This window comes from Cucumis sativus, chromosome 3 (genome assembly GCF_000004075.3).
Source record: "Cucumis sativus cultivar 9930 chromosome 3, Cucumber_9930_V3, whole genome shotgun sequence".
Lineage (NCBI taxonomy): Eukaryota > Viridiplantae > Streptophyta > Magnoliopsida > Cucurbitales > Cucurbitaceae > Cucumis > Cucumis sativus.
Window position 1 is genome coordinate 22,717,507 of NC_026657.2, and position 14,567 is coordinate 22,732,073.

Consider the following 14,567-nt stretch of genomic DNA (forward strand, 5'->3'; position numbering starts at 1 on the left):
TTTGTTTTGATGTTTTAATTTGTTTAGGTTCTTGTTTCTCTTTGAAGCTTATGTAAAAGAAAGAAAAATTTGGAGAAGAATGTAGAAGAGAAGGGAGAAGAAGAAAGGAAGCGTAAAAATGAAAATGAAAATGAAAGGAGAAGATGAGGGGAAAGAAGAAAGAAGAAAAGAAAGAAGAAAAAAGGAAAAAGAAAAGAAGCGGGGTATTAAGGTTAGAAATAAGGAAGAAAGAGTTCGAAAGTATAATTTATATAAGATGATGAAATCAATGTATAATTAAGCTTATAAACCTGATTTGATTTTGAATATACAATTGTTAAAAAGAAAAGAAAAGAAAAGAAAAACAAAGTGAAGAGAAGAGAAGACGGATAAAGGGTCTTTTCGAGATGGTGATCCTGTGCGGGAACTCCCACCCAACTTTCAGTGCTCATCTCTCTTTCATCTCCCTCCTTCCTCTTCCTCTTCCTCTTCCTCTTCCATCCTCAATCGCCTGATCATTCTCAGGCCCCCTCCTTTCTCTTCTTCTTCTTGTTCCATTCCTTTTCTGCAAAACTGGAGAGGCACCACCCTTCTTCCTCCGCACCGTCGTGGCCTTCCGACGACCGACGACCCAATTTCAATCACCAGTTTGATCCCTATGTTCAATACCCCAATCACCATCCCGGCCCCCTTTTGTCCACCCCAATTATCCCCCTCAGTACGCTCCCCATCCCCCCCCACCTCCTCCTCCTCCTCCTCCGCCCCCTACGCAGCACCCGCCTCCTTTCCAGCCTCAGCACCACCCCACCCCAGCCCCCGCCCCCGCCCACCCACCTCACCAGCACCCCTACCAGCATCAGCATCAGCACCAGCACAATAACTGGAACCATCCGGAGTTCCACAATCATCCCCCGGACTACCGTCCCCAGCCGCACTTTAACGGCGAGATGACTGAGGGGTTCGGAAACGGGGGTTTGAGGCCCAATTGTGGGAATCCAAATCCAATTTTAGGGCGTAAAAGGCCTAGAAACTATTCCAACAGAACTGTTCCTGGAGGTATTTCATTTTTTTAATTAATCATGTAGCGTACAACATAGCTATGTTGTTGGTTTATAGAACAAATATATTTTGACACCAATATATCTCGTTGCCCTGCTTACAGTTCCCTGCTGGATCATGAACTGAACTTAAAGATTTATCTTTTAGACTGTTAAATAGATAATCTGACTCTAATTTTTCTCTATATTGGCCATTTTCAAAATTTGAAGTTTGTCGTTAACACTATATTTGTTAATACATTCCTTTTCCTTTGATTATCCATCGTTTCTGTTTGGTTGCGTTTGGATTTTATTTGTTTATTATTTTCTTTTTTGAACTTTTCTTCAAGTATTCCAACATTTTTTTTCAATAAAGTTGAGATCTACTTCAAGAACATTAGATTGCTCTTTTAACTGCCTAACAGTTAACATGAGGCACAGGGAATTAGGGAAACTTTTACTACAAAAACTATCTGATGTTGCTTTTCTTTGGAGCAATTTGTTACTCCATAATGGATGTCATTGAGATGGTTTTTTTGTTTATTTATTCTCTTCCAGATCATGCTGAGGCTAGTGGTCATGTGAAATTGTATGTTGCACAAGTTCCTCGAACAGGAACTGAAGAAGCTGTAAGTTTTAATTTCCATGCTTTGCCAACTCATATAACCTTGTAGGCGAAAGAGTTCTATGGGAAGGAAGATTCATGGTCTTATATCATGTCACTGATCTTGGTTCCATCTTTTAGTTATCTTTTGGGATTTTCTTAATTTTTAGGCTTATATACTTTCTTTTTTCCTTAAACGGAAACAAAACTTCTCATTGATAAACGGAAAGAATTTGTCTCGAGTTATAATGAGACATAATAAGCACAGGAAACCCAAAAACCAAGCATTGATTAGTGCACCTAGATATCTTGACTAGGTTGACACACCCATAGCACCCTCATCATATCCCAATACAAAATATAACTATTTAGGAATTACAAAATGTCATTACGACATGATTACACAGGAGAAATAAAAGTATTGAAAGCAATAAACACGAAACCAAAGCTTACGTGGAAACCCGAGAACCGGGAGAAAAACCACGATGTTTTTAGTTTTATTATTTTCTAATAATAACAATGGTACAAATGAGGGAACTTAAATATAATGTAAAAAGCAAAGAAGAAAAGGAAAAGAAATATTTATGGTAAGTTTTCCATAAATATTTTTTTTATATATACAAATTCTAACACTCCCCCTCAAGTTGGAACGTAAATATCAATGAGGCCCAACTTGCTAACACAAAAATCAAAGTTTGGCCTGAGAAGCCCCTTGGTGAGAACATTAACAACCTGTTGGCTAGAAGGGATGTACGGAATGCATATGCTTCCGCTGTCAAGTCTTTCTTTGGTGAAATGCCAATCAATCTCAACATGTTTAGTTCTAATTTCTATCATGTTGAACTGGGTTGTTAGCAATACTAATAGCGGCTTTATTATCACAAAAGAGTTTTAATGGAGTCTCACATTCCTGATGAAGATCAAAGAGGACTTTCTGGAGCCAAATTTCCTCACATATTTCCAAACTCATAGCTTTGTATTCGGCCTCAACACTGCTCCTGGCCACAACACTTTGCTTCTTACTCCTCCAAGTTACAAGATTGCCCTAAATAAAGGTACAATAACCAGAGGTAGACTTTCTGTCAACAACAGATCCTGTCCAATCCGAGTCGGTATATGCCTCAATGGTCTTTCTGTTTGTTTTTCTAAACATCAACCCTTTACCAGGTGTTGTTTTCAAGTGTCTCAAAATTCTATTGACAGGTTACATGTGTTTAACATCAACCCTTTACCAGGTGTTGTTTTCAAGTCTCAGAATTCTATTGGACAGGTTACATGTGTTTCTCATAAGGAACTTGCATAAACTGGCCGACGACACTCACAACAAAGGAAATATCAGGACTATGGGATAAGTAAATCAATTTACCCACAAGGCGTTGATATTGTTCTTTATCAAGTGGAACTTGATCATCAGAGTTTCCAAATTTACAATTGAACTCAATAAGAGTATTAGCAGGACGACATCCCAACATACCTGTCTCGGTTAGCAAATCAAGGGTGTATTTTCTTTGAGACACGGGATACCTTCTTTAGATCTAGCCACCTCCATTCCAAGGAAATATTTCAGATTTTCCAAACCTTTGATTTCAAATCATCACCCATTCTCTGCTTTAGTTGACTGATTTTTGCCTGATCATCTCCAGTTAAAACAATGTCATCCAGATAAACTAATTAGAACAACAACCTTCCCTGTCTTGGAAACCTTTGTAAATAAAATATGATCAGAGTGTCCCTGACTGTATTCTTGGGACTTGACAAAGGTAGTGAATCTGTCAAACCATGCTCTAGGAGACTGTTTCAAACCATATAGGGGTTTTTGGAGTTTACACACATGCTGACCAAACTGGGCTTCAAATCCAGGCGGGGTGGGGGCTAATGTAAACTTCCTCCTCTCCATTCAGACAGATATTCTTAACATCCAGCTGGTAGAGAGGCCAATCTTTGTTCACATCAACAGATAACAAGACTCTAACACTATTCAACTTAGCAACTGGAGGAAAAGTTTTTGAGTAGTCAATTTCATAGGTTTGAGTAAATCTCTTTGCAACTAACCTTCCCTTGTGTCTGTCAAGAGTATCATCTGCTTTGTATTTGAGAGAGAACACTCATTTGCATCCCACAATTTTGTGTCCCTTGGGTAGAGCAAAAATTTTCCAAGTTCTATTCTTTTCAAGAGCCTTCATTTCTTCCATGATTGCATTCTTCCATTAAGGACACTCTAAAGCAGTGTAAATATTTTTCGGTATTATGGTAGAGTCAAGACTTGCTCTAAAAGCTCTGAATTGTGGAGAGAGATTGTCATAGGAAACATAGTTGCAAATGAGATGTTTAGTACAAGACCTGGTACATTTTCTCAGAGCAATGGGAATGTTAAGAGAAGGATCATATTCATCAAGTTTCCCTGTATGACCTTGTTCAGCTTTATTATTACCGGTTTCTGTCTCAATCTCATCACCACTGTTCTTTTCTTCCACACTTTCAAGAACAACAACATCAGATTTGTCATTCTCACTTATCGTATTATTAGTACAAGGTTCAGTAGAGTTTTCCATACCTTGATCTCAAGGAGGTTCAGAGTCTTGGATTGGAGCCGGTGGCTGACTAGAAGGGGACCTGACTTCCTTTTCGAGATTCCTCTTGTATTACGTTTTCCAAGGAACTTGGTTTGTGGGTAGGACTATGAGATGGGGATCGATGTCAGACACAATACTAGGAGTAGGTTCGATAAATTCAAAGGTGCTGTTAGACTCTTCACTCACATTCTGCCCCTGAATATAGCTAACGGGAAAGTAACATCCATAGTGACAAAGTATTTCCTGGACGACAGGTGAAAACATTTATAACCATGCTGGTGAAAGGGATACCCAACAAACACACATGCCTGAGCTCGATGGGTAAATTTGGTCTGATTAGGGCCAAAATTATGGACATAAGTGGTACTTAAACACACAAAGAGGAACCTCAGAAATAAAACGAGTAGAGGGGTAGGATTCCTTAAGAAAATCTAAGGGAGTTTGAAGGTGGAGAATTCGAGAATGCGTTCTATTGATTAAATGAGCTGCTGTAAGAATAGCATCTCCTCACAAGTATGAAGGAAGGGAAGTTGATAGCATAAGGGAACGGGCTACTTCCAGAAGGTGACAGTTTTTTCGCTTGGCCACTTCATTTTGTTAAGGAGTGTAGGTGCATGAGTTTTGGTGAACAATCTCCTTAGAGGCTAGAAATTCACTAAGGTTATGGTTTTGGAATTCTCGGCCATTATCACTCCGAAGAATAGCAATTTTTTTTATGGAATTGAGTTTCAATGGTGTGATAGAAGTTTTGGAAAATAGAGGAAACCTCCAATTTATTGGTGATAAGGTAGACCCAGGTAAGACAGGTATGATCAACAATGAAAATTACAAACCACCGTTTCCCAGATGAGATGGTGACCTTGGAGGGACCCCAAATATCACTATGGATAAGGGTAAACGGTTGTGTGGGTTTATATGGTTGTGAGGGAAAAGAAACCTGATGTTGTTTTGTCCAAATTCACACATCACAAGATAACGAGGAGACATTGATTTTAGGAAAAAGACGGGGAAACAAATATTTTATATAAGTAAAGTTCGGGTGACCCAACCAAAAATGCCACAACATAAAGTCATGTTCAGAAGTGCTAAAATAGGAAGATAGTAAACTAGTCCTAGAGATACTACTACTGGAGGTATCATCATCAAGGATGTAAAGTCCCCTGCTATGCCGGGTAGTGCCAATCGTCCTCCCAGAACTCAAGTTCTGAAAACAAACAGATTCAGGTAAGAAAGTAGCTTTATAGTGCAACTCACGGGTGATCTTACTGATAGATAACAAATTGTAAGAAAGCTTAGGCACATGAAAAACATTATGGAGAGAGAAATCGTCAAAGAGAACTATTTGTCCTTTGCCAACAATCGGGGCTAAAGAACCATCTGGTATCTTGATTTTCTCATTACCGACACATGGTGTATAAGAGACAAAGTGCTCCGAAGAACCTGTCAAGTGATTTGTGGCCCCCAAGTCCAAAATCCAGGGATTCTTCCCATCAGCACTAATAAGACCGAGGGACTGAGACATACTTGACTGAGCAATGGCACCTAGGGTAGGAGGGTCGGTCTGGCTAGTAGTAGGGTCGGTTGACTAATAGGTATTGACAATCTCCCTAACATCGGTACGTCCTGAGTGCTTGTTGGAGGAACTTTTGTTACCTCTTGGGGGTCGACCGGGGAGTTTCCAACACTGATCCTTGGTGTGCCATTGTTTCTTGCAGTGCTCACATACGAGGCTTGGTTTTCCACTATTCTTCTCATTATTGTGGGTTGAGAATTGAGCACTAAGGGCAACAGAGTTAGTTATATAATTATAAGGTACATTAGGGAGCGAAGTTACCGGGTTCTTTGAATACATCAGTAGATTGATCGATTTAGAGGATGCACCAACTTCAAAAACAACTCTGTTGTAGGTTTGGTTAATCGCAGGACCACAAACATATGGTTGTCCAAGACCGGAGGGTGCCAATGACTCGCTCGCTTCAATCCCCGATCTGTTATGAAGTTGGTCAGCCCCGTTCCTGTAGAAGAAAGGTTGCCGTAAAGGGTCGACGGACAGATTTGCATTGCTGTACAAATTTGACAGTTTTGAAGGTTTCTGTCTGACGACAATGGGTGGCCCGTGCGACTGTGGATGACCAGAAGGGTGAAACGGTTGGATAGGCGACGACGCATAGAGGTGGATGGGATGGGCGGTGAGATGAACGGACGGCAATGCGTGGGCCCACGCGCCTGACAGAAGTGGCGTGTGCGGTGGTTTCTGGTCAGAATATTGCGCCGACGGCGGCGAGGGTTGACCCACTGTGTAGATCGGCGCCTTTTGAATCCGGTGGAGTAGTTTTTCCATGGTGGTGTCCACGGCGGCGGCGACAGCGACAGCGGTAACGTCTGTTTTGGTCAGGGTGTTTTCTAAATTTTTTCTTAGGGTTTTGTTGTTGCTGTGCTCTGATACTATATTGAAAGCAATAAACACGAAACCAAGGCTTACGTGGAAACCCGAGAACCGGAAGAAAAACCACGATGTTTTTAGTTTTATTATTTTCTGATAATAACAATGGTACAAATGAGGGAACTTAAATAGAATGTAAAGAGCAATGAAGAAAAGGAAAAGAAATATTTATGGTAAATGTTCCATAAATATCTTTTCCATATATACAAATTCTAACAAAAAGCATTCAAGTTAAGACAAATATACCAAGAAGAAGCTAGCAGACGAGCTGAGCCAAAACAATCAGACCAATTGATGGACTTGCCATGGAAAACTCTCTTGTCGCGTTCAAACCACATTTGTAGGCTTATGGACAATACTTTATGACCATTGTCTTGCATTTGGGAGTCTTGGAGAGGCTTTTGTAACTAAGTAACAATGGTTGTACCATTTCACAAATTTGAATGGAATGTTTCTGTGAACTTCAAATCATTCAAAAGTTCCAACACACGTAAATTCTTGCCAAAAAACTTGAATACTTAAAATTGACTTTTTATTTCCGTTGATAACCTTCAAAATCAAGATCCAACAGAGAAGATGGTGTTTTATACTTGTTTTTGTTCTTTGTATTTTGTTTCTTCAAAAACCTTCAAAATCAAACTTCTAAATGTTTGCTAATCCACGTTACTTTATTCATTTTATTTCTCCCTTGTATTAAAGTCATCTACAATTCTTAAAGTCATAATTTAACATTATTGACGGCTTAAATCTTTGGTATCAGATACGTCCTTTGTTTGAAGTACATGGAGATATTGTTGAGATTGTAATATTAAGGGATAAGATAACTGGCCAACAACAAGGTATTTTGTTCATTTTAAGTTTAATTCCATTTTATTGTTCTGCTGTTTGGGTTGACTAGAGTATTATCAGCTCACTTTTGATCTTCATACTTCTGGAGTACGGCTGCAAAATTGACATGTTCTTGTTTATTTGAAGATTTTCTTCCACGGAGTGTTCAGGAGTGAAAATTGAGTTTGATGAGAGGCCCTTGTCTATTGGAGAACATCCCCTTTTCAAAGAAAATTCTATTTTATTGAATCACTGTCATCTTATTCCTTCTAAATTTCTTAATAACACTTGTCAGTTCTTATATATGATTAAGACCTGCTGTGGCCGTTTTCTTTAAAATAAAATTTTATTGCGCTGTTGCATCAAGTTGACCATGCTTCTTTTACAGATATTATCTTTAATTGGAGTTCGTTGACTGAAGTATCATTTTTAAATGACAGCTTCGATATATATGAATAGTCTCTAACGTTAATATCCAAATGGATTATGGTTAATGTGTTTGTCTTTATGCTGTCATTCATAAGAATAATCTAAAAGCACATCCATGATTTTCTCTTCAGGCAGTTGTTTTGTGAAATACTCTACCTCCGTTGAAGCAGACAGGGCAATCAGAGCTTTGGACAACCAATATACTTTTCCTGGAGTGAGTTATGAAGCACTTTTGTTCTTATTTTGGAAGTTTGTTTCCTATCAAAATAAATCAATAAATGACTAACAAGTCACTTTTTACTGTTTCTGATAATATTTAGGTAACTCAATTGATGTCATAATAACTTTTCTAACTATACTTTCTTTATAAAAGACTTTTCTTACTAGTCTTTAATATCAGGAACTGACCCCCATCAATGTAAAATATGCTGACAGTGAAAAGGACCGCCTGGGTAAGTTTCTGGTATTCTGGACTTCCTGTTGCTTCACTTTGACGTATTTTTCCTTTAGGCATTCTGTATCGTTTGTATCTTAACAAGGTTATTTTAGTTTACAAAGCAGTAGTTGAGCATTTTTTCTCTACTGAGTTCTTGCATTATGTGTTTTGAGCTTTGCATGACCAAGCTGCACATTATTCTGATTGTTTCCCGTAAGAGGGAACCCCTTAATCAATTATCTCATGATTTTGCCCCTTTCAAATTTTTTATTTTTATGTTTTATGTAGGAGTACTTGAAAAATTATATGTTGGTTGCTTGAATAAAAATACTACAAAAAGGGAAATTGAGGAGGTAAGTAAGCAATATTCTTCACATTTACACAACATAGAGTTATTTTTTTAAAAGAAACATTGCACTTTTGGTTCTGAGATTTTAATCTGAATACTTGAATAATTTTATATTTTGAGGTTTTGGAAAATTACTGAAAGAATCCGCATCATCAACTCTTGTTAACTACATTGGTGCAAAGATGATTTTAAATTAAGATATATTGTTTTTAAGGAAAGTGTGAAAATATTTAATTAAGTTCGTATTCTCTTTTCCGGTCAAATGGTCGTTAAGTTACCCCAAAATTAGTAGTTCACTAAAATTTGGCTAACCAAATTAAACATTATATTTTATTAATTTAAACAAATAATTAAACACAAGTAAATTTTAAAAAATCCACACAATTATACACAGATTAATAGAAAATCATCCATGTTCTTTGCCTTGAACTTTTCCCCATGGCTGCATAAGTCATAAGATTAAATGGTTTTGAGTTCATGTGTTCAAATCATGGTGGTTGCCTCCCTAGGATAATAAATAGTTGGGGCGTTTCATGATCTCCACTCATAGTTCTTCAGAATTGGTGTTCCCTCTAGGTGTTCACGAACTTGTTCAGTTCTCCTTATTATCTTCCCTCAGTATGGATTTGGTTTATGCGTTGGCTATTGTGTGTTGTGTGACATCTGAAGATGTCGGGCATGTTATAGGAAGGTGCAAATTTTTTTTGTAGGACTAGGGAAAACAATTGATGTGTTATTTGTTCAGTGCTATAAAGCCTATGGATGATAGGTTGAGGAAATCACCAAATAAATGAGGCTAGAAAAGTAGTTTTTATTTTATTTTATTGTGTTATTTATTAATCTTTGCCATTTTTTCAATTAAGAATTTTTTGTGAACATTTCATCTGTCAGGTATTCTCACCTTATGGTTTTGTTGAGGATATTTACATCATACGTGATGACCTGAAGCAAAGCCGAGGTGTGTAAAATTTTCTTCTATTGAAATTTATCGAGAAAAATTTTAAATAGGTTATTGTACTTATCATGAAAGTTATTCTCAAAAGTTTTTAGTTTTCAATGTACAGTATTAAACCTTGTCAAGCCTATCCGTTATTGATATGACACAAACTTGTACAGGATAAAATCACGAACAGATCATTGTAGAGTAAAATCTTTATTCTGATGGATAAAGTACTTATAGAATCATATTGTGTCGGAAAATCAGTTGGAATTGAAACATTATTTCTCCCATGTTTTACTGATCAGCCATTTAGGCTTTTAATTTCTTCTCTCGATTGCAAAGTTCACTTTAATTTTGGGCCAGACTCTCAATTTATGTTTCTGATTTTGACGCTCATGCTCTTATCAAGGATCTGCCTTTGTAAAGTATGCTCGAAGAGATATGGCATTGGCAGCAATCAAAGCATTGAATGGAAATTTTACGATGAGAGTAGGGCTTGTCTATATAATCCCATATATTCTCTGGTGTGTGAATTGCTCTTCTAAGCTTAATATTGGTTTCATGTTTCTTTCTACATCACTAGGGTTGTGATCAGCCATTGATTGTTCGTCTGGCAGACCCTAAGAAACCCAGGATTGGTGAACAAAGGTTCAGCCTAATACATTACTATTTCCTTATATCTATTATATATATGAAGTATAGTCTCTTGTTACTGATTGCTCATCTGTCGTATTGTAACCATGAATCATGATAATATCTAATGTACCTTAGACTCTTGCTTCTTGCATCACCAAATAACTATCTCTAAATCTTTAGAGCGCTATGAAACCAAGGGAGTGTAAAGTATATAATATACATATCATGTGTGTGAGAGAGAGAGTGCAAGGAAATGTAGGAGCCAACTCCCCTGATTCTTGTATGCGCTCCTCCCTAATGTAAGAAGAATAGAGGTTAATTGGGTAATATTCTAGATTGATTTCCTTTTACCCCCATTTGTAATAGAACTCTACAAAATAGGAGTCTTCCTCTCTTCTATGAAACAATCATTATCACTTTGATAAAAGAGGCACAAGATCAATTCTTGGAAGATTATTCCTTGAGAATACTTAGACTACATCATCCCCATGTTCGCTTCCTCCCAACTTGAAGGTTGTTTCTTTTAAGAAAATGGAAAGATGGAAACCAAAATGAGTAGTTCTATTAAAAGACTTGATGCTATGCTCTAGCCTACTACCGATGATATACCCTGTTTCCTTGTTTGAAAGTGAGGACACCTCTAGATGGGATGGATATTTGTTGAATTTGAACTACTGTGATGTGAGCTAACAATAATTAGTTTTTATATTGCATGCCATTATGCATTTATATTTCATAAATGTGTTGGACAAACATTTTGACCATACATATATTTGCATGATAGCATATATAGCATAGTTTGTTTTATGCTTATTTTCTTAATGTTGTGTCAATGTTCAATTGTTAAATATATATATCTCTACACAGAAGCACCAACGTATCAGGAAGCCCGAGATTTGGTCATCATCCTCAACCGTTTAGGTAATAGCGTAATTGTTTCGTTTTTGTCTAATTTATAACATAAACTGTTTTCTTAATGGTTTAAACTTCTCTAGACCTGAGCCTCCTGTTGGTCCAGCTGGAGGGTGTTTTCCCAATAATTCATACCCGGGACAACAAAATTCTACAAGTTTAGGACCACCAAGGAATGCTTCCCAAGTGGCATCCCATACCCCTTTTGCTCCGAATAGCATGCAGAAACCATCTCCTCAAACACAGGAACCGTCATCATCTTTTGCTCAAATGTCATCACAACCAATGAGGTCAACACAGCAAGTTTTTCAGCCTCCTACACAGACTGATTTTTCTAAGATGCAGAATCAGGTGCTTGGTCAACAGCCCCGGCAAGATTCACATCAGCAGCAAAATTTACAGGTTCGTGAGAATACGGTGTGAAGACGATTTGAATTATAGTCTTTGTAATAGCTGTCAAATTACATTAAAGTAAAAGATAATATCATGATTGGCATCCTAATTCTATTCCAGGAGCTGTAAAACAAATGCTGAAACTTGTCTGTGCGGATAATTACTAAAGAGGTCGTTTATTGCCATATTGTCATTAACTTGTGTGTGTATTCTCTTCTATGTTTTTTGTGCAGCCTCCTTCTGCACGTGGTGTTCAGACCTTTAGTGGTACTCCCAACTCACCTATGGGGCGTCCAAGCTCTTGGGTAGAAGTTACTTTGGAGTGTGATTGGAGTGAACACACCTGCCCAGACGGTTTCAAATACTATTATAACTGTGTCACCTATGAAAGCTTGGTAAGCTTTATGTTGTCATCCATCCGTCTTGCAATAGTTGTTTCCAATTTTGTGGTGCAATTTATGATAGATACCTTTGAAAATTGGTTCTTAGTGGGAAAAGCCAGAAGAGTTTGCCTTGTTTGAGCAACAACTAAAGGAGGAAAAGCTTCAAAAACCAAACCATCAGCTTCATTCTTCATTATCGGGTGTCTCTTCTCAAGAAGTGCTGCCTCAGCCAAATCTTTTGAGTCAAAAACTTGAAGCTCAATATTCCTCAGCTGTACGAGTTAGTATTCATTCATACACATACATATTCGTATATCTTCTCTTGTATTCACTATATCTTTTCGAGTTATATTTTTGTTAAGCTATTCAATTATATTAGGTTGATGCTAGGTGGTACATAAAATCTCCGCTTAACCGTAAATAAACCATGTCTGAGAGTGATTTTGAAATGACTAAAATGACTTTTATCCTCAAAATCAATTCTGATTTTAATTAAACAATAAATTGATTTGAATTTGAAACTTGTTGTAATGATTTTAATTATTTCAAAAACACTCCCGTACAAGCTAAATAATACAGCTTGAGAATTCATTTTCAGGATTTCAGTTTTCTCTAATTCTTTAATATGCTCAAATTCTGCAGGAGTTGGATTGTATGCGACTTCAATCAAAAGCAAGTCCTGTTGTTAGTCCAGCATGTGTTTAACAGTGTGTCAAAGTTATAGGAAGGTTGTTCAAGACATTTTGAAGTTTATCATGTTGGCAACTAACATTGAGACTTTAATGTCTAGTAAATACACTGAGTTAGGATGGTAACAAAGACTTCATGTTAGCTGCTTGACTCGTAGCCAAGACAGTTTTTGAATTGCTCGTGTAAAGCTGGTGTACTATATAGTCTACTGGTTATCTCAATGGTCCTGCTCCTGTTGGTGTAATTATATATATGAAGGGATAGGGCAGAGCTTGCATGTGCTTCCATGGAGTTGCTGCTCTAAACGGTAATTAATGTGCTATGCTTTAAAAACTGTAGTTCTACCTCCTTTAATCCATTCAATACTTGCATTAACACATAGATGCCAGTAGATTCTTAATTATTTTATTTTAATTTTCCTGCTTTATGTTTGTTTTGTAATCGACTTTGAAGATGTTCGAAATTATATTGGAACAGCGATAAGGTTGATTATAGTTTTAAATTATTTTCATGGGATTCTTCTTGAATGAGGAATCCCTTAAGGTGATCAGGATTAAGTGTAAAATTTATTAGTTATCTTGTATCAATTTTTTATACATTGAGTATTTTGCAGTTAATCCTTGATTTTATTCGGAATGTTTTGAATTACATTTTCCTATCTTCTAGACACTTGAACTTTACACCTTCATCTTCTTTGAAGCATTATAAAGGGGATTCAAAGACATTAACCATTCGAAGATATTGTAACTCTTATACGTATGTGGAAGGATTCCAAACTTTAGACCTTTGGTCGAGGATACACGCTTTGTGGAAGCATTTTAATTTATTAATCGAGAGTGAGACATATTTAGGTTGATATGATATGTATGCATCTTTTTCACTAGACAGGTGGTTTGATATTCTTATTTATTACAATAAATATCAACTTGGCTAATCTGAATTGAATTGAGTTTTTATTAACGTATTCATTTTGTTAGTTTGAGCGATTGTTTGCTGGTTTGCAGGTGTGCCTACACTATCATTATTTTCTTAGACAGACAATTGAGTATGGAGATTGGTTCACTTCTAACTCTTTGGTGTAATTCGTACCAAGTATATGACATCTAACTCTTTGGTGAATACTTGAGTACCACTATATAATTCATTCAATCTATAGGATCATTTTATGATCTTGACTTGTTTTCTTTTCTTGTGAAACAAAAATGAATTTACTATACCACATGGGCAGATCTAATAGTCTTTGACAGCGATACCGCTCCACATAGTTTCTTTGGCCACCACAAATGTCGAATCATCACGCGGGTGCAAAAGCAATTTAAAGTTCACACGATTGCCAAAAGATGGTCATCTCTCACAGCTTAAGGACCCGCAACAAGTTGGAGAGCTTTTTGGTTGTAGCCCTAACCCTAAAATGCCCATCAGACATTTTATAGACCTTGCACCCTACCTCTTTTTAGCTAAATAATCTGCCCTAAGATTTCATCAAGTGATCAAACTAATCAGACTTCCCAAATTTCGTTCACCTATAAACACGTTTGCTGAAGAATGAAGAGATTTTTTGGATTACATTGATCGCCTCTAGACAATCAGAATCTAATCTTATATCTTTAGATCAATTTTTAGGCTACATCAATCATGTACACATATTGGGTGGTTATAAACTAACTCAACTTTCAAGAAAATAGGATCCATGTGGATTGACTAAAAAGAAAGTTTTACATTTTTGACGTGATACAAGGAAATTTTGAGAAATAACTAAGTTAAGAGCAAGAAATTCTATGGCTGTAGTTAATCATTAACACATTTGGTAGATGATAACATGTATGTTAAAATCTTTCATTTGTGATTTCTAATGTCATAAACAATTAAGTTAAAAGTACAATCTTTTTACATCATACTAATGATAGAAATTAATAGACATTGATAGAATTCTAT

The 14,567-nt window shown here is 36.8% G+C and overlaps 1 protein-coding gene across 2 annotated transcripts; it reads left to right on the forward strand.

Annotated features, from left to right (window-relative positions):
• Positions 1–310: 310 nt before the first annotated feature.
• Positions 311–13,268, forward strand: LOC101220535 (flowering time control protein FCA). 2 transcript variants are annotated; one of them, XM_011653235.2, is made up of 14 exons: positions 311–1,035; positions 1,575–1,645; positions 7,397–7,475; positions 8,025–8,107; positions 8,294–8,345; positions 8,618–8,682; positions 9,570–9,636; positions 10,028–10,107; positions 10,202–10,266; positions 11,122–11,175; positions 11,250–11,568; positions 11,793–11,954; positions 12,049–12,216; positions 12,585–13,268. In XM_011653235.2, the coding sequence occupies exons 1-14, from the start codon at positions 927–929 to the stop codon at positions 12,645–12,647; spliced, it is 1,437 nt and encodes a 478-aa protein (XP_011651537.1). In that variant the 5' UTR covers positions 311–926; the 3' UTR covers positions 12,648–13,268. The 2 variants fall into 2 exon arrangements, with proteins under 2 accessions (XP_011651537.1, XP_031738780.1); XM_031882920.1 differs by having other exon boundaries at positions 313–1,035; positions 12,049–12,222.
• Positions 13,269–14,567: the final 1,299 nt, after the last annotated feature.

Coding starts and splice junctions, on each gene's coding strand:
- LOC101220535 (XM_031882920.1), top strand. CDS start 927: ATGACTGAGGGGTTCGGAAACGGGGGTTTGAGGCCCAATTGTGGGAAT. Junction 8,346..8,617: donor CAGTGAAAAGGACCGCCTGG/GTAAGTTTCTGG, acceptor TGTTTTATGTAG/GAGTACTTGAAAAATTATAT. Junction 10,267..11,121: donor CCCAGGATTGGTGAACAAAG/GTTCAGCCTAAT, acceptor ATCTCTACACAG/AAGCACCAACGTATCAGGAA.